The 20,261-nt window shown below is 48.2% G+C and overlaps 1 protein-coding gene across 50 annotated transcripts in view; it reads right to left on the bottom strand.

Moving 5' to 3' along the window:
* FHAD1 (forkhead associated phosphopeptide binding domain 1) overlaps positions 1–20,261 on the bottom strand; it is a 132,943-nt gene that overhangs the window by 45,094 nt on the left and 67,588 nt on the right. For 48 of the 50 annotated variants that reach the window (XR_014807085.1, XR_014807084.1, XR_014807099.1 and 45 more), the window contains 4 exons: positions 19,992–20,144; positions 18,935–19,130; positions 6,572–6,642; positions 3,233–3,385 (listed from right to left, as the gene is read on the bottom strand). Coding sequence is in view for 28 of the 50 variants with exons in the window: in XM_084962882.1 (XP_084819008.1) it covers positions 3,233–3,385; positions 6,572–6,642; positions 18,935–19,130; positions 19,992–20,144 (573 nt within the window). In the remaining 22 variants the exon portion in view is untranslated. The remainder of the gene's footprint in view (positions 1–3,232; positions 3,386–6,571; positions 6,643–18,934; positions 19,131–19,991; positions 20,145–20,261) is intronic. The other 2 variants (XM_084962894.1, XM_084962896.1) reach the window with 1 other exon arrangement.

Here is a 20,261-nt window from a genome sequence, read left to right as displayed (position 1 = left end):
ACATGGGCCTTTACCCACTGAGCAAGGCCAGGGATTGAACCTTCATCCTCACGGATACTAGTCGGGTTTGTTACCGCTGAGCCACAACGGGAACTCCCGTAAATAAAGGCTTAATGGAACCCCTCCATGCTTGTTGTTTGTGGGTTGTGCACGACTGCCTTGGCACGGCAGCAACAGAGTTGAGAAGTCACAACAGAGACCACAACCTGAAAATATATAGTGTCTGGTCCTTTATGAAAAGTCTGTTGACCCCTGATCTAAACCACTGGCATGTGCACAAACCAGCAGAGCGTTGTTAACAGATCATAATAAATAAAGAATGCTAGCTCCTTAAATGACCCTAGAATTTCTTACCATTGAAACAGAGTGCTCAAACAAGTCGGGATTTGTGAAAAGCAGCTTAATTAATGAATTCTGACACACGTGCTTTTAGAAAGGGTGCAGGTGACGGTGCCATGCGGCGTGAGAGAGGTCTGCTTAAAATCGGGGCAGCGAACACTTCCAGATGAGTCCCTAGGGTCTGGGGAAGGCTGACCCTCGATGGGACAAGGGTGGACACGACAGCTGCACTGTCTGTCTGAGTGGGTCCCTGGCACTGTGTCCCCCTCTGCAGGGGGTGGCGTGCACGCTGAGATTTGCTGTGACTAAAGTGGGTTGACGTCCGCCCTCATAACCCCCTATCTGTTGGACTCACTGTTACAAATGGGCATCTGGGAGGCCCAGGCTGGTGCCCAAAGTGGTGGTGAACGCACTGGGGCTGCAATACTGTACATTCAGAGTGGAAACAGTCCACCCCAAATTAAAAATAAAATAAGGCATTTGAAAAGAGAGAAGTTAAGCAGAGAGGAGGGAGAAAACAGGTGGAGAGTTTTGTGAAGGTTTTGGAGAATTTTAGGTTCTTGCTAGTTCTTCATTTTATATTTTATTTACAGCTGCACCTGCAGCATATGGAGATTCCTGGGCCAGGGGTCAAATCGGAGCTGCAGCTGTGGCCTATGCCACAGCTTCAGCAGCACTGGATCTGAGCCACACCTGCGACCTACGCCTAGGCCAGGGATCAAATCTGCATCCAGACAGAGACAACATTGGGTCCTTAACCCACTGAGTCGCAACGGGAACTCCTCTTTTTGGTTTTATTTCCCTCTCTGTTGGATGGTGCTGGCCTCTTCTAAGTCTGAGTGTCCTCCGAAAGGGATCTGCCTCCATCTCAGGCTGTCGTTACCACTGCTTTTATGTGGCTTACCCGTGATTTTGGTCAGGTGGGTCTTCCTCTTTAATCTTTTATTTCACAGGAGGCAGAAAGGCAGAGAAAGAGGCGCAGAGGAGATGAGATAGCTGGACAGGAAGGAGAGGATGAAATGAAGTGGGCAGAGGGCTCTGTCTCTTGGAGGGGCCTGGGGAGCAGAGGCGTGGGACAGGGAGGGGTGGTCTGAGCCAGAAGTCACCAAGCTGCCCCTGGTGAAGTCAGAGGCAGTATCAGGTCTGGTCCTCCTCAGGGGAAGAAAGGAAGAAGGGAGGTGCTGGGGCAGAGTTGGGGTCCAGCAGAACTGGTGCTGCTGCCTTGAGGGGGGTGGAGGAGGGGCAGCAGGCAAATGTCCCTTAGCTTCCACCCATGGCGGTGGCTCTCCACCTGCACATTGAACCGCCAGGGAGAGGTTACAAACCCCAGTGCATGAGCCACACTCTCACTCTGGTTAATCAGAACCTGGGGGGTGGGGGTGGATGGGGGGAGAGATGCAAGGCATTAGTCTTTTTTTTTTTTGCTGCATCTGAGGCATGTGGATATCCCCAGGACAGGGACTGAATCCACGTCACAGCAGCAACTGGAGCCACTGTGATGACAATGCTGGATCCTTAACCCACAGCACCACGAGGGAACTCCAATATTTTTTAATCTCTTAGGTGACAAAAGTGCAGCCAAAGTCATGAGCCACTGATTTTGCATGATGGCAATTGAGGTAGTTAACTTGATGGCAGGTCCCTAACCACTAAAAAGGGACAACTTAGGAGTTCCCATTGTGGCTCAGTGGGTTAAGAGCCCGACTAGTATCCATGAGGAGGAAGGTTTGATCCCTGGCCTCGCTCATAGGTTAAGGATCCAGCATTGCCACAACCTGCAGTGTAGGTCACAGATGTAGCTTGGATCCGGCATTGCTGTGGCTGTGGCACAGGCTCCGATTTGACCCCTAGCCCGGAAACGTCCATATGTTACAAAATCAGCCCTATTAAAAACAAAAAAACAAGGATGAGAATCAGCCCGTTAACTGCAGTTTCCAGACCTTCTAAGATTCTGATTCAGTGGGTCTGGGGTGGGGCCCAAGAATCCGTATTTTTAATCAGCATCCAGGTGGTTCTTAGCAACCAACTTGGGGAAAACCCTTCCTCTAAGACTGTGTGGCTGAAAATGGGGTCTGCAGAGCCCTTCCATCAGCAGAGGCTGGGAGCTTATTAGAAATGCAGAGTCCCAGGCCCTGGCCGGCGCTGCCAGTCAGTATCTGCATTTTAACAGCCTCCCCAGGTGACTCCTGGGCATTTTTTTGGGGGACCACACCCATGGCATATGGAAGTTCCCGGGCTAGGGGTCGAATCGGAGATGCAGCTGCCAGCCACAGCAACTTGGGATCCGAGCCGTGTCTGCAACATACACCACAGCTCATGGTGATGCCGGATCCTTAAACTGAATGAAGCCAGGGATCAAACCCGCAACCTCATGGTTACCAGTCAGATTCATTTCTGCTGAGCCACGATGGGAACTCTGATTCCCGGGCACCTTTGAGTTGAGAGGAGCTGCAGTAAAGTATCCTCTAACTGGCTGATTTCTAGAAAAGGAAGTAGCAATTTTGGCCATTTGTTTCCCCTGATAAGTGTAAAGAGAAAGCCAAAGACTGAAATAATATTGGTTGGTCTTGCACACACTTAGAAACAGTTTGTCAGTTGCAAACCAGGACCTGCAGCAACAACTCGGATTTGTAAAATCAGCTGCAATATATAAACAAATGAAGTACCACTTCCAGAAATTTTAATAACCTTGCCTGCTATGAGTTTCAGGACCCAAGTTTTGTGCTAATTCTTCCAACATCATCCACCCTCTTTAATTATAATTTAAGTCCATGGCACCCAGCAAGGAGTTGCTGAGATTCCACCACCTAAGTTTTACAAGCCGTTGGTTTCTCATAGGAAAAGCCATTTCATCAGTTTCTGCGACTAAAGAGAATGACAGGGGCCACCTTACCGCTTTCTCTTCCACCAGCCGCTTGATTCTGGCTTTCAGCCTCTCCTCCTCCTGTAGCCTTTCCATGCTCAGCTGCTCCTTCTCTGCCAGATGCTCCCGCAACTTTTCCTGCAGCAAAGACTGCTGAGTTTCCTGAGAACTACTGATCTTGATCTGAAATGAGAGGAAGGGAAACCTTAGCTGATGGGGGACAGGACTCTCGCAAGAGTCATTCCCACCACCTATGAGGTAGGACAAAGCTCCACGAAACTTTCTTCAAAGAGCAGAAAAAAGGATGCTTAGCCTAGTAACTAGGAGGGGAGCAGCAGAGTATAGTGGTTAAGGGATCAGACTCTGGATCTAGATAGAATCTCAGCTCTGTTTCTAGACACTTTTTCATTTAGAAAATGAGGTTAACACTAGTACCTACCTCTTAGAGGTACAAGGATTAAAAGAGATAATGATAGGAATCTTTCCGTACAGGGCTTAGCACATAGTAGGTGCTCAGTACATGGTGGTTAGAATGATTAGTTATTATTTGCTAGTGTAAGAGAAAAAGCAGTGAGCTGGGGTCAGAGGCTCAGAGCTTTTGTCCTGATTCTTCCACCAACCAGCTGTGTGATGGCGAAACAGTTACCTAGCCTCTGAATTTCAACGTCCATATCTGTAAAATAAGGAAATGGGCTAGATCAGGGGTGGACAAACTACTGTCTGCAGGCCAAATCTGGACCACTGTCCATTTTTATAAATAAAGTGGTTTTGTTTGTTTGTGCTTTTTAGGGCTGTACCTGCACCATATGGACGTTTCCAGGCTAGGAGTCGAATTGGAGCTGCAGTTGCTGGCCTATACCATAGCCACAGCAACATGGAATCCAAGCTGCATCTGTGACCTACACCACAGCTCATGGCAACGCCGGATCCCCAACCCGCCAAGCGAGTCCAGGGATTGAACCCTCATCCTCATGGATCCTAGTTGGGTTTGTTAACCACTGAGCCACAAAAGGAACTCCCATAAATAATGTTTTATTGGAACAGAACTATGCCCGTCATGCCCGTTCACGTACAAACTATCCATGGCTGCCTCTGCTCCACCTCAGCAGAGTCAAATCTATGTGACAGAGGCTGCAAAGCCTGACTATTTACCATCTGGCCCTTCAGAGGAAAAGTTTGCTGACCTGGACTAGATGGTCTTTGTGGTTGGTCATAACGGAGATTCTGATTTTCGCCCTTCCTTGAATCATATCTTTGGCTATGTAACTTGCAGTGCACACCTGTATCCTGCCCCCGACACTGAACTCAGTCATGTGACTTGCTCTGACCGGGTCTGCTTTCTCTTTCTGAGTTCTGCTCTCTTGCTATCACCATGTGAACAGGAGACTGACACTTGCCATCTACCTCCACACGGATTGAATCATGAGCTGCTGCAGCTGCTGCCTGAACGCCCTGCGAAAGCAGCTCGGGGTGGAGATCAGGAGTGAGGCGCTCTGTGCTCTGGGAAAAGTGGCAGAACAGGTCTTCAGGAGAGTTAGATATTTTCAGGAGAAGATTTTATGAGCCCAATTCTTGCATCTCTTTGTGATGAGAAATGCACTAGAATCCTTCATGTTAACATCTGCTCCTTGAGACTAGCAGTGACCTTCTGTAAAATGAGTGCCTGCTATGCCACAGCCACAGCGACGGGGGATCCGAGGCGAGTCTGTGACCTACATCACAGCTCATGGCCACACTGCATCCTTAACCCACTGAGGGAGGCCAGGGACGGAACCTGCATCCTCATGGATACTCCTCGGCTTTGTTACTGCTGAGCCATGACAGGAACTCCAGTTGCCGAATTTTTTATGTTGTTCTTTCCTCTTGCTTGCATTTCTCATTTATGATACTTTTTAATGAAAGAACCCCTAATGTAAAGTAATGGTTGGGGCCTAAGACATTTCAACGTCCCCCATATGTAAAGTAGTAAAAGAAATGCTTTGCCAGGTTCTCCTGCTCCCACCATTTCAACTGTCTTTATACTTTTGGTTCCTTTGCTATAGCTTCACTTGAAGTCGGAACAGAAATTTATGTGCTAAACAGCATAGATTCTGTCTCTGTACTCTACCATCCCCACCAAACCATGTCCATCTGCGATGGCCTTCGCCCACTGAACAAGGAGAAGGCTTCTGGCTTTTAATAGAGTAGTTCCTGGTCCACAGCCAGATGATACAGGTCATTTATTTTTCTGCTTCCTCATTAGTCCTGTGGATAATGCTATCCTATTTTTGTGGGGGTTATTTAGTAAATTACGGATGGTAAAAGCCTTGAAAATGTTTGTGCCCCCTGGATTTTAGGCTTATTACTACCACTGGCTGGACAGAATGTCAAAATATTCAGTCACTTAAGGAGAATTAAACTTTCATAAAATACATTTATGACCATTAAAAAAAAATGTGTGCCTGCTTGCATGTATCTCCCCCTTCACCAAAATCACACATACTCTGAAATCCCCCATACTTCTTTGGAGTGGTATTTCAGAGCTATCTGAAATGCTGCCTCCCGGGCTATAGTCCTCACTTTCTCCCCCCAAAAACTTAGCTCTCAGCTTTTAAGTTGTGCTTATTTTAAGTTGACAATGGTGAGGACATGCCCAGGTTAGGCTACTGGGTGATGCAAAACACGTGGCGCTGAGGCCAGTGTAGACCAAGCAAGGGCCAGCCAATATCCAGACACATGAGCAAGCCCATCCGAGACCAGTGGATCCACCTAGCTGCTGGCCCCAGACATGCGAGCAGTGGACAGATTGCAGCTAAAGTTGTATGGTTGTTTATTATACGGTATTAATATGGCAAGAGCTACCAGAGTGATACAATCCCCAAGGATCATTTTGTCTCTAAAATGTTGACATTATGTAACTTTTGGTATTTATATTCTGCTGCCTATACTGTGGTAGCTGTACTTCTTCCACTGCATTTAACGAATACATTTTTTAGGATCTGATGGCATGTAAACAACTCTTTCTTCCTCGCTTTTTTTTTTTTTCCCCTGCACCTGCAACACATGGAAATTCCTGGGCTAGGGATTGAAACTTTGCCTTAGCAGCAACCTGAGCTACTGCAGTGACAACCCCGGATTCTTAATCTGCTGCACCATAAGGGAACTTCCATCAATTTTTCTGCTTTTTGACAGAGGAAAACAAGTCTCCTTGTCCTTCTGGGTGATCTCAGCTACCCTGTCTGAAGCATTTCGTGTGCAAATGCAGCCCTCATATCACCTTTGGGAGGCTGTGCACTGACTACCTAATAGAGAAAAAACGGAGTCTAAATGCCCAGTGCTATGTAAACGCTAAGGAGGAGCTAAAAGGAACTTTTGAATTTAAAAGATTACCTGAAGTTCCTGGGTCTGGTTTGCAATTTTTTTATAATGCTCCAGAAGATATTTCAGATACAAAGACAATCCTTAAAAAGAGAAGCAAGAGGAAGGCTATTAGTTATTATTTGCTGAGTGTTAGAGAAAGAGCAGCGAGCTCAGAGGGTCTGAGCTTTTGTCTTGAGTCTTCCACCTGCCAGCTGCGTGATGTTGAAACCATTTCCTAGCTTCTGAACTTTAATGTCTGTGTCTGTAAAATACCAATTCAATTCACCTCCTTTGCTTTTTGAACGCTGTCTTCACAGAGCTGGCTGACTGCGGAAGAGGACAATAGTGCCCTCCCATCAAGAAGGCATAAATGGCCGTCCACCTTGTGTTTTTTGGCTTTTTGTTTCTTTCGCTTTTCCTCTCTTTAGGGCCGCACCCATGGCATATGGAGGTTCCCAGGCTATGGGTTGAATCGGAGCTGCAGCTGCCAGCCTACACCATAGCCACAGCCATGCCAGATCTGAGCTGTGTCTGCCACCTGCACCACAGCTCATGGCAACGCCAGATCCTTAACCCACTGAGCAGGCCAGGGATTGAATCCATATCCTCACGGATACTATTTTGGGTTTGTAACCTGCTGAACTATAACAGGAACTCCCACCTTGTGTTTATAAAATGGCTGATCAGGAGTTCCCATCATGGCTCAGTGGCAACGAACCGGACTAGTATCCATGAGGACACGTGTTCGATCCCTGGCCCCACTCTTCAGGTTAAGGATCCAGTGTTGCCATGAGCTGTGGTGTAGGTTTCGGACGTAGCTCAGATCCCGCATTGCTATGGTTGTGGAGTGGGCTGGCAGATGCAGCTCTGATTCAACTCCTAGCCTGGGAACCTCCATTTACCATGGGTACGGTCCTAAAAAGAAAAAAAAAATTAAAAGTTTGTCAGCTTTGCTTGGGCTCAAATCCAAATTTCTCTTGGCAGGTGGATAATAAAAGCAATGGAACTCCTATCGACTAAGTGTCAACTGTGTGCAAAACTGTGAGCTGGTTGTGGGGGGTGATAGGGAGCCATTCCCTAAGGGACTTATGGCTCAGTCTGAGAGACGGGGTCCATGTGCCTGATGGGAAACAGACAGGGACCCGGGTAGCGTGGAAGGAGGGGGCGTGTGAGAATCCCAGAGGACAGACCATTCACCCGCCGTGATGGCTGCTTGGCTGAGGAGCCAGTGGGCATGGGCATTGGTGGGAACGCAGCTGGAGGGGAGGGCGTTCCACAGTGGAAGGTGTGGTAGGATAAATGGTGCCCCCAAAGATGTCCTGATCCAAGGCGCCTATGAATGTGACCTTGCGGGGCAGAAGGAACTTTGCAGCTGTGATGAGGTGATGGAGAAGGTACCCTGGCCTCTCTCGGTGGACTCAGTAGAGTCACAGGGTTCTCATAAGAAGCAGAGGGAATCTGATTACAGACGGAGGAGAAAGCGAGGTGACAGAAGCAGAGAGAGAGTTGCAGGTGTGCCACTATGGCTTTGAAGACGGCGGAAGGGGCCACGGGATAAAGCTCTAGAGCCTGATAAAGGTGAGGACACGGATTCTTTCCCAGAGCCTCCGGAAGGAACCAGCCTCTTGCCTTTACCTTTGTGAAAGTGACTATGGACTTCTGGCCTCCAGAGCTGGACAAGAATGAGTATGAGTTGTGTTAAGCCACTAAGTTTGTGGTAATTTGTCCTAACAGCCATAGGAAATGAATATGGGGAGTAGTGAAGGCAGGAGGGGAGGTAGGGAAAGGCAGTGCATGTTCTGGAAGAGGGTAGAGCTTACCTGGGCTGGAGCGGATGATGGGGGAGGGGAGGAGGAGAGGGAAGAGCTGGGGTGGATGGCTGAGGTCAATTTGGGGCCGGCCTGGAACAGTAGCCTCAAGAGTGTCAACTTGATTTAAACATCACCGAAGTGTCATGAATGTGACTTGCGTGCCTGGCCTTCCGCGACGAAATCAATGCATCTCCCTACTGTATCATCCGACTCTCAGCCCATTTTACAGATGAGGTGGTCGGGCTCCGAGACACGCAGCTGCTGGATGCCATACAGCTGGCAATTGGTTGAGCCAGGGCTTGGGCTCCTGGTGGTGTGACTCCAGGGTCTGAGTCACTGCTATTTCAGCTGCTGATGGAGCAGTGAGTTGGCTTAATGATGGGTGTTTCCCCCCCACCCCCGCCCAGAAAAATAAGTGTGATGAATTAGAGAGGAAGGAGCCAGCAGGGTTTCGTAACTGCAGCACTTGTGACCTCTTGGGCTGGACAAGTCTCTGCTGTGGGGGCTGTTCTGTGCACCACGGGACGTTCAGCAGCGCCCCTGGCCCCTGCCCACTGGATGCCAGGAGCACCACCGCCCCCGGCTGTGATAATCAAAGATGAGAGGGTTTCGAGGAAGAGAACCTGGAGGGGGAGGGAGGTGAGGCTCTACGTCGGTTCCTCAAGAGGCAAAGTACGAAGCTGGCATTGAGGACAGAGGGTGCAAAACACTTCACGATCTCAGTGGAACAGCGGTGTCAGCGGCAGAAAAGGAACTAAAGATGTGCCATCTTGAATGTTTGATGACAAAGGAGTAAAAGCGAGAGAAAGAGGCTGGAGATGCCGAAGAAGGAAGTCGTGATTTAGGACCTTGGGCACAAGATCACCCGGGCGGCAGCCAGGAGGGGAGGTGCCGGGAGGGAAGAACTGCGTCTGGGGAAGACGGAGGGAAGGGAGAGAAGATGGGTGCGGAGAGAGGATGGAGGGGAGCTGAACAGGCTCCAGCCTGGGCCCTTGACCTCTGACAACGCAATGTGCCGAGAAGGTCCAGCTTGGAAGAGTGAGGATAAGAGTTTTGCAGTAATAGCTATCAAGCATTCAGTACTTGCTATGTGCCAGGCACCAGGCCAGGACTTTTACATGTGATATTTGGTTTCTTTCTTTTTCTTTCTTTCTTTCTTTTTTTTTTTTTTTTTTTTTTAAATGCTCTTTAGGGCTGCACCTGAGGCATATGGAGGTTCCCAGGCTAGGGGTTGAACCGGAGCTCTAGCTGTTGGCCTACACCACAGCTCCTGGCAACGCCGGATCCTTAACCCACTGAGCAAGGCCAAGGATTGAACCCAAAACCTCATGGTTCCTAGTCAGATTTGTTTCTGTTGCACCACGACGGGAACTCCTACATGTGATGTTTTCTAATCATCACAAACAACCCAGGAAGGAAATGCCTTTGTGTTTACAGGTGAGCACAGACGCTCGGCAAGGTTAAGCTGCAGGGCTGGCAAGCAGTAGGATCAGAATTCAGACCTAGGTCTGGCATCCTCTTTTGAGAGAGGCTGGAGACTTGGGAGGGCTGGTTGGGCTGGCGGATGTGAAGTGTGCGTTGGGAGAGGTGCCGTGGGAGGATTCTGAGATGGCAGAGATGGGTGATGTTGGCTTGGGCCTTGGCAACCTGGCGAATGGATGGATTTCTGGGGCTAAATTGAGGGGAATCTGGGATTGCGCTCAGATGCCACCTGTGACCCAGGAACCTGAGGGGAAGCGTCAAATCCTGGGTAGGATCCGAAGAGGCTCAGGGAGAGAGGGAAGTTAAAGGTGCTGAAGGGGAAGGGGGAGTGTATGATCTCGGTTCCAGATTAGACAAGGAACTGTAATCAGAAAGCGATTTCCCAGATTTCCTGTCATGGCTCAGCGGTAACAAACCCAACTGGTATCCACGAGGATGTGGGTTTGATCCCTGGCCTCGCTCAGTGGGTTAAGGATCCAGCATTGCTGTGAGCTGGGATGTGGGTCTAAGATGCAGCTTGGATCCCAAGTTGCTGTGGCTGTGGTGTAGGCCAGCAGTTGCAGCTCTGATTCAGCCCCTGGCCTGGGAACTTCCATATGCTACAGGAGCAGCAGTTTAAAAAAAAAAAAAAAAGCAATTTCCCTCTTTGGGAGAAGTAGCAATTCTTCTGCTTGTTCTTGCCGTATCTGTGGCATGTGGAAGTTCCCAGGCCAGGGATCAATCCTGCACCACAGCAGTGACTCAAGTCACAGCTGTTAACAACACCAGACCCTTAAACCATTAGGCCACCAGGGAACTCCCACAATTCTTCATTGTATTTCTTGATACAAAAGTTCCATAGGCCCATTACACAAATCCAAACACTATGGAAATCTATAAATGTGGAAATCCAATGGAAAATGTTCCCTACTGGATCCTCAGTGGCCAGCACATAGTAGGCCCAGAAAAAATAGTTGCTGAATGACCTAGTGAGGGTCAAGGCCCACCCAGTCCCACCAATGCTGGGACAATACTGTCAACCCTTTCACGTCATTTTCTCCAGATTTTTCCCTTTGGTCAGATACTGACACTTAAAAAAAAAAAAAAAAAAAAAAAGAGTGGGCAAACACTGCGTATATTGTGTTACCACTTGCTTTTTTTTCACTTAAAAATACTGCTTATCTTGGCTATCAGAGAAAGAGCCATTTCTATGTATGCAGGGAAGGCTTTCATTTGTTAACAGTCTTGAAAAAATAGACACAGTCAACTGAGCCTGCAGAGAAAAATGTAAAGAGTCCTTTGTTTCCTTTATCAAAAGAAACCGAGAAACTAGGCAAGAGGAGAGAGGAACTAACTTTTAAATCTCTCCTTACACCTCTGAGCTTCCTGGCAAATCCTTCACCAATCAGATATTTTTATTTTAAGTCATAGATTTATTTTTTAAATTGAGGTATAGCTGATATAAAACATTATACGTTTCTGCTGTACAATACAGCGATTCATTCTTTTTTTTCTGGCCGCACCATGGCATGCAGAAGTTCCCAGGCTAGGGACTGACTGGCAGCATAGCAGTGACAATGCTATATCTTGAACTTGTTCCCTGACAAGCCACCAGGGATCTCCAAAAATTTCATTCTTTTTTTAGGGTGGAGTAGTATTCCATTGTATATAAATACCACATCTTCTTTAGTTATCCACCTGCTGATAGACACTTAGGTTGCTTCCATATCTTGGCTATTGCAAATAATGCTGCTGTGAACACTGGGGTGCATGTATCTTCTCAAATTAGTGTTTTTATTTTGGGGTGACAAGTAACCAGGAATTGAATTGCTGGATTATATGCTAGTTCTATTTTTAGGGTCTTTTTTTTTTTTTTTTTTTTGTCTTTTTAGGGCCGAACCTGCGGCATATGGAGGTTTCCAGGCTAGGGGTTGAATCGGCGCTGCTGCTGCCAGCCGACACCACAGACACAGCAATGCCAGATCTGAGCCACATCTGTGATCTACACCACAGCTCACGGCAACCCCGGATCCTTAACCCACTGAGTGAGGACAGCTATCAAACCTGTGCCCTCATGGATACTAGTCAAATTCATTTCCACTAAGCCACAACGGGAACTCCTCTATTTTTAGTTTTTTGAGAAACCTTCAAACTGTGTTTCATAGTGGCTGCACCAATTTACATTCCCACCAACAGTGTATGAGGGTTCCCTTTTCTCCACATCCTTGCCAACATTTGCTATTTGTGTGTGTTTTTTTTCTTTTTGCAGCCACACCCACAGCATATGGAGGTTCCCTGGCTAGCGAACGAACTGGAGCTGCAGCTGCCAGCCTACACCACAGCCACGGCAACACTGGATCCAAAGTGCATCTGCGACCTACACAGCAGCTTGTGGCAACATCGGATCCTTAACCTACCGATCAAGGCCAGGGATCAAACCCAAACCCTCATGAACATTATGTCGGGTTCGTGACTCGCTGAGCCACAACAGAAACACCTCGTTTGTGTTCTTTTTGATGACTGTCATTCGGACAGGTGTGGGGTCATATGTCAACCAATCAGATCTTTGGTAGCCACCCCAGCCCTTGAAATATTGTTGCATGACATCATCCAACAATATTTCAAGGGGTTGCCTTCCACGTAACTCAGCCTGGATTCCCCTGAGGGATTCTTTCCAGGAGTTTACAAACCTCCTTGTTACGTGTGTTTTATCTCTTAGGACAATATTTAAAAAATTTTTTTTTAAACCCTTTAATATAATGATACAGATAGATTAAAAGTAAAAAGAAAAAGATATTCCATGCAGAAACTAATTGAAAGAAAATTGGAATGACTATATATTAATATCAGACAATGTAAATTTCAGAACAAGGAAAATTGACGGCATTGAAGGTGGCCATTCACATGACAAAAAGAGTCCATGTGCCGAGAAGACATAACAAATCCTAAAATATATGCAGCTAACAATAGAGCCTCAAAAAGCAAAAGCTGGAATTCATTGGCGGCCTTGTAGGTTAAGAATCCAGCATTGCCTATTGCCGTGGATCTTAGGACAATATTTTAAAAGGGCAGGTGGTATGGTGGTGAAGAGCAGGGGCTTTGAGGTCTGAGGGGTCTGGATTGAGTTCCAGCTTTACCACTTGGCAGCTGGGACATGAAGCCCCCACCTGTCATGACCTTAGCGAGGTGGGGCAGGAGGAGTGAGTGTTCGTGGCTGAGAAAATCCAACTTGCTGTCAGACAGAGACGGGGCGGGGGTAAAGCCACCTCCGTGTGAGTAAATCGAGTGGAACTGCCCGTGCACACACGCATCTGACTGTCAGGGTCACATCAAATCAACAAGTATTTGAGGAGTTCCCTTCGTGGCTAAGCCATTAACGAACTTGATTAGGATCCATGAGGATGTGGATTCGATCCTGGGCCTCGCTCTGTGGGTTAAGGATCCAGCAATGCCATTAGCTGTGGTTGTAGGTCACAGATCCAGCTTGGATCTGGCGTTGTTGGCTGTGGCATGTGGTTGTGGCATAGACCAGTGACAACAGCTTCGATTCAACCCCTAGCCTGGGGACTTCCATATGCCGCGGGTGTGGCCTTAAAAGGAAAAAAAAAAAAAAAAAAAACCCACAGAAAAACCCCCCAAAATAAAAAAACAAGTATTTGAGGCTGATGCTGATGGCAGCTACCATTTCCTAAAGGCTGACGTGTGACCCTGCGATTTGGGTGTGTACCACATCCTTTAATCCTCTCAGCTACCTGGGGAGGTTTTATCCCCCATTTTATAACCAAGTTAACAGAGGCACACAACTAGTAAGCACACACTCGGCAGCTGGTCTCCAAAGCCCGAACTCAGAATCACTCGCTCTAATGCAAATGGGGCTTTCCTGGGTCAGATGCCCTTCATTCAACCTGTTGATGAAACTCTTAGCTTTGTCTCTGCTCAAGTTAATGACAGAACCTGCCCTTTAGAAATTGGGGGTGTACCTGGTACCTCTCTGGATCTTCAGAGGGTACATGGGGCGGGGGGGGGGGTCACAGAAAAAGCACAGGCATGAGGATCACAACGATGTCCAGTTTGAGTCCTGACCCCACCGTGTGTGTGACTTTGAGCAAGTTTCTTAATGTTATTGATACTCAGTTTCCTTACCAGCAAAATAAAGACAGTAATAGTAACCAGCTCTTTGGGTTGCTAGAAGATAAAAGTACCCAAGATCTGTAGAACAACTAACACAGTGACAAGCACCCAGGAGGAGTCAAACAAACCATGGCTCCTAAACTTATCTTGGGAGCTGTGGGCACAGAAGGCTCTTGGGAGGGTGTGTGGATGCGGATGCATGGCTGGGGACCCCTGCTGGCCTCAGTGACGGGAAGTCCCTGGAATCACCTCATCCAGGTGGGACACGCAGAAAAAGTTTTTGAGCCAGTTTCTTCATTTCTAAAATGATGATAATGGTACATGCCTTATAGAGGTGCTGTGAAGATGAGCCAGGTAATCTGTGGAAAATACTTAGAGCTGCATCTAGAATATAAGTGCCCAATGGTGAATGATGACCGCCATCATCACTGTCCTCATGACCATCCCCACCAGCCAATTGTTATTCTCATCACATGACCATTTCACAATCATCAGCATCATCCTCTTCCTCAGCAGCCGCATCATCATCGCCATTATTATCCTCACCATTCTCTACATCCTCACCATCAGCATCATCCTCACCATCAGCATCATCCTCACCATCAGCATCATCCTCACCATCATCATCATCCCCATCATCCCCATCATCGCCATCCTTGTCTAGATGACTCTAGGAATTAGGTGCCTAATTCAGAGAATATAGGCTCATCCCACCCTTTCAGTCTTTTGGGGCTTTGCCAGGATGTTGCTAGCACTGGAAGATAAAATGCCTTTTACCATCAACTCCTTCTCTTACTGACTGAAGGATGGCCACGCTCACTAACCTTTCCGGTATTACCCTCCATCCTTCTCTGACTTCTTAGATCCAGGGAGTTATAATCACAGAATACAACCTGTGTTTCCCCAACAGGTGTTCCACAGAGCATTAGTCCAAGAGATGTGAAGTGTGGGAAAGGGCAGCAAGAAAGGAGAAATGTATTATGGGAGCACTGTGTTCTTTGTCCCATCCTTACAGATCCACAGAAGATATTAGCACAGGAGGGATTCTGCAGAGACCTGTTCGGTGTTGCTTTAGTCTCCTGATTCTGAAGTCCGGAGAAAAAGACGGTGGGCCTGAGAAATGCTGCCTGAAAAGTCTCATATTTGCTGGACTTGCAGACTGGACAGCTTAACTTCATGACCCACATTTCTTTACAGTGAAATATGACTAGATTTAGAGGCAGAGGCTATGGTGACTCTTGGGAGCGGGAAGGGGACAGTTCACACTGTCCTTGGTCCCACTATTACTGGGATAGAGATCACGGTCTTTCCTTGATTGAGTTCCAATGTTGAACAATACCTAGAACTGTGGGACAGGTCTCACCTGATCCTGGGTACACTCAAGACTCTGCATGATTCCAGCAGCAGTGATGCTGGGAGGAAACGAGCCCCTGTCTTTTCTATGCTGTTGTGAGGGGGAGCCACTTTTATAAAGATTAATCTTGATTTTGCCTTTCTTTTTAAAAAACATTTAAAAGAAGTTTACACCACTTTCTGGATTACCTTAGAGATGTCCTGGCTGGGCTGTCTAATCACCAGAGTCGGACATCACTGCTCTGTTCTCATTCAGTGCTGTAACAATGTCAAATTCATGCAGCCTCTCTGGAGGGCGATTTGACAAGAAGTATCAACAATCTTCAAAATGTTGGCATTGCCCAGGTGTGACCCTGAGCTCTCCTTTCTCACTCAATACTGTCTTCCTTGGTGGTACCATCCACAGGTATGGCTTTCACCATCGCCCGTCCGTCCATCCATCCATCCATCCATCCATCCATCCATCCATCCATCCATCCCACAGTTATTTATCAAGCACCCCTTCTCCTGCACGTGTTCTTCTGGCCTCTGAGCCTGTTTCTAGGCTAGATATCCAGGGTGACAACAGCATCCTTGGCACCTCATCTTGGGTGTCTACAGGCACATCACACCCATCTTCCCCCTCCAACCTGGCCCCTGCAGTGTCCCTTACTCTGGATTTTAGTGAAGGAACCACACCTGTACCTTTCCAAAAGCCAGACACCTGGAGATCTGTAGCCCCCTTTCTCTCTATCACTTCCCTTCTAACCATGTCACATCTATCCCTGAGGCCTGTGGATTCACATCTTAAATGCCCTTTCTCCTTACCCTCTGCTGCCATGGCGAGGGCCACCATCATCTTTGATGAGAGTCTCCTCACTGCTCTCTCGGTGTTGGTGCTGGCCGCCTTCACTGTCTCCTAATGCAAGTCGGTTCCATCAGATCCTTACTTAAAACCATTCACGGGCTTCTCTCTGCTCTTCGGGTAAAGCAGAGCTTCTTATCTGGGCCCTGCAAGCCCCTGACCCCCCTCCCCAAGGTACAGCCTCTGCCAACCCCCCTCACCCGTCCTGCCCCCTCCCTGAATCCATTTCTTTCAGCCCCTTGTGTTCTCCGCACTCCCCCCTTGTACCACGCTGCCCCCTTCACCCAGAATGCCCTCCCTTCCCCTCTTGGGCAAAAACTCCTATGCATCCTGTGGATGCCCTGCCCTCCCTGACCAGGTCAGAGCCCTGCACTTCTCCCTTGAAGCAATTAAGGTGTGATGTGCAGTGATTTTTCCATTAGGGCCACCCTGTCCCTCCCTGACACCACAACATCTACAAGGGCAGGGATAGTACCCGTTTTCTCCCAGTATTTTATTATGAAAGATTTCAAATATACAGTAAAGTGGGAGGAATTTTACAGCCAACACCTGTCTCTCCCATGACCTAGATCCTACCTGTTCCTGACCCCATTACATCACTGCCCTGTGAGGTGCCTAGTGTCCAGCAGGCATGCAATCAATCTCTGTTGAAGGAAAGTAGTTCACAGCCTAGATCCCCACATCTGGGATGATAAAGATTCAGTGAGTAGACATGTGTGAATAATACTTATTTCAGTATCATCTGAAATGAATATGCACAATGGGAAAGGATTTGCTAAATAAATTACGGTACAGCCTGCACAATGGGACCCCTTGCCATCAGTGGCAACGATGAGGTAGACCTGTGTATACTGACATGGACGGGTGTTCCTGCTGGACCATTAGGAACAAAACCAAAGAAAATTTGGTAGAATATGACATTATTCTTTTGTAAAATTAAAAAAATCAATAAACGTCTATAAATGGTGCCTATTCTATGCCAGGTGCTTTACACACATCAATGCCTTTCAATCCTCCCCTTAGGCAAGAGTCCTAAGGGGTGGCCAGTCCTTATTATCCCTGTCTGATGGGTAAGGAAACTGAGGCACAGAGAGGGAAAGTAACTTGCCTAGAATCACACAGAAAGTGGGAAAACGCCTTGGAAGTTATAGATAAAATATAACAGCAGTGACAACAGCAAATGCTGGCGAGGATGTGAAGCAGCAGCAACTCTCATTCCTGGTTGGGGGGAATGCAAAATACAGCTACTCTAGGAGAGAGTTTGGTGGTTTCCTTAAAAACTAAACATGCTCTAATCACACGATCCAGCAACCACGCACCTGGTATTTACTCAAAGGAGCTGAAAACATATCCACACCAAAACGTGCATGTGGATGTTTATGGCAGCTGTATTCATAACTGCCCAAACTTGGAAGCAACCAAGATGTCCTTCAGTAGGTTTAGATTGATGGATAACAGAGTACTACTTAAGGAGTTTGTCGTGGCTCGGTGGTTAACGAATCTGACTGGGAACCATGAGGTTGTGGGTTCGATCCCTGGCCTCGCTACGTGGGTTGAGGATCTGGAGTTGCCGTGAGCCGTGGTGTAGGTCGCAGATGTGGCTCAGATCTGGCATTGCTGTGGCTGTGGTGTAGGCTGGCGGCCACAGCTCTGATTCGACCCCTAGCCTGGGAACCTCCATATGCTGCAGGTGCGGCCCTAGAAAAGACGAAAGACAAAAAAAAAAAAAAAAAAAAAACTACTTAACATTAAAAAAGAGCTATTAAGCCATGAAAAGACTTGGGGGGCACTTAAATACATATTACTAAGTGAAAGAAACTAATCTGAAAAGTTGCATGATTCCGACTATACAATATTCTGGAAACGGCAAAAACTATGGCGACAGGAAAAAGATCTGCAGTTGCCAGGGGCTGGGAGTGGACAGAGGGAGCACAGAGGACTTTTTAGGGCAGTGATGCTTTTTTTTTTTTTTAACTTTTTAGGGCCGTACCCATAGCATATGGAAGTTCTCAGGTCAGGGGTCAAATTGAAGCTACAGCTGCTGGCTTATACCACAGCCACAACAATGCTGGATGTGAGCTGTGTCTGCGACCTACACCACAGCTCATGGCAACACCGGATCATTAACCCACTGAGCAAGGCCAGGGATCGAACCCGCAACCTCATGGATACTAGTCGGGTTCGTTAACCACCGAGCCATGAAGGGAACTCCGGTGACACTCTTCTGTATGATATTATAATGGTGGATACATGTCATCATACATTTGCTCAAATCCACAGAATATACAAAACCAAGAGTGGGCCCTCATGTAAACTACGGACTCTGGGTGATAACGATGCATCTGTGCAGGTTCATCAGCTGTGATACCTGTATGTCTCTAACACCTGTATCAGCTGTAGCACCTGCATGTCTCTGGAGCTGATGCTGATGATGGGGGAGGCTGTGCGTGAGTGGGGGCAGGGGGTATGTGGGAAATTTATCATCCTCTCAATTTTGTCGTGACCCTAAAACTGCTCTTCAAAACGTCTATTATATGTTCATGGTTACTTCTGAGAGAGAGAGGGTTTAGCACAATTTAGATTTTCCTCTGCCTCTGCCACATCTCATTTTTCTCCAGTAATCATGTCTCGCTTCTGTACTCTCACTTCTCAAGTGGTGCAGCCAAGTTAAGTCTAGAGAAGGGAAACGCTTGGCCGCAAACCTAAGACGCTCCCTCAACAGATGTCCCATCGTGATCAGACTCAACGCGACATTTGAGTCCTGCAACTGCGTGAGAGAAGAGTTTCAGTAACCTTTGTCAGAGCTGGAGAGCTGGATCCCGACGTCCCGGAGAAGCTGCTCCGTCTCCTCCAGCCAGGACAGTGACAGCCGCAGGATGTCCAGCGCCACCATCTGGAGCCCGGAGACCGGGGGGCTCACCTGCAGGTGCTGGAGGAGGGCCACCTCTTTCTTCAGGTCACTGCTACAGCAAGACATTTTCATGCAGGCCTGTAAAGAGATGAGGTCATGAGGAGCCCAGGCCCTGTTGCCAGAAATAGCACCTGACAGAGGTGACCTGGGAGGAGCGACATTCCTGACATGGCTGTGACGCAGGCAGTGCCATATGTTGGCTGCTCTGGGATTGCCCGGTCTTCGTTGCCCTTTTTTGGTGGGGGAGGGGGAAGGAAGCAGCTTTTATTTCGTGTGCATTCTAATTGGGACTTTGGGTGGTCAGAGAGACCCCGTATTCAGGCACAGGCCACTTCGAAGCCACACTGCCAAGGACAACCTGGCTGAAACGAGAACTGACTTTGACCATGGCATTCCTGCTGAGACCAACACCCAAGCTGGTCAGAAAGTGCGGTTTCCTGATTTGAAAGACCGCTGACAAGCCAACATTTGCACAGGCTCCCTGAATAGGAGCTGCTTATTTCCAGAGAAAGCAGAAGCAGCTGCCTGCTCCGATTAGCCAGCTCCCCGGGTGGGGACAGCCGGGGGTCGGCCAGACCCTCTGGGCCCGTCTCCTCCAGAGTCAAAGGTCACAGGGGTACAAGCACTGCTGGGACAGAAAAGAAAAAAAATCCATAGAAGAGCAGAATGCTTCTTTGGTTTCCCTGGAAACAACACGGGGCTGTGCCCCCCCCCCCGGGGGGGGGTCCGGGGCCTTGGAGCGTCTCGGGCAGCTTGGCCTGGGCCACGCCAAGTCCACGTGGGAGGCATCTTTGGAAGGTCCTTGGTCATCTGGTTTCAAACAAAATTTTCCGGCAAAGGGAAGAGATGGACAAAAGAGCAGAGCTGGGCATTTTCCCGAACGAGGAGCACAAAAAAAGGCAAAGAAGGGGACAGTTGGGAGCAGAGGGGGAGGGCCACCTGGCAGCTGGCCAGGGTTGTCTGCAGCTTCTCCACGGTCTCTGCCATCTCCTCCTGCCTGGAGCTGCTGTGCTGAGTCTCTCTCTGCAGGACCCACTTTTTCTGCTGCAAGTTCACGTTGTCCTCAGTGACCTGGGCGATCCTCTCTATTAACTGGTGAGAAGAAGAAGAAAAAAAAAAGAGAGAGATTTAAAATGCAGGGTGGCTCTATGGGGAGGGGCCGGGGCGGGGACTGGCAGTGTGGGGGGGGGACCTCAGCCTACGCTCCTG

This window comes from Sus scrofa, chromosome 6 (genome assembly GCF_054392235.1).
Source record: "Sus scrofa isolate SSC_HxYL_T2T_F1_AM1 chromosome 6, Sscrofa_HxYL_maternal_Yorkshire_Landrace_v2.0, whole genome shotgun sequence".
Classification (NCBI taxonomy): domain Eukaryota; kingdom Metazoa; phylum Chordata; class Mammalia; order Artiodactyla; family Suidae; genus Sus; species Sus scrofa.
The sequence above is the reverse complement of the archived record's forward strand: the minus strand, read 5'-3'. Positions and strand labels throughout refer to the sequence as shown.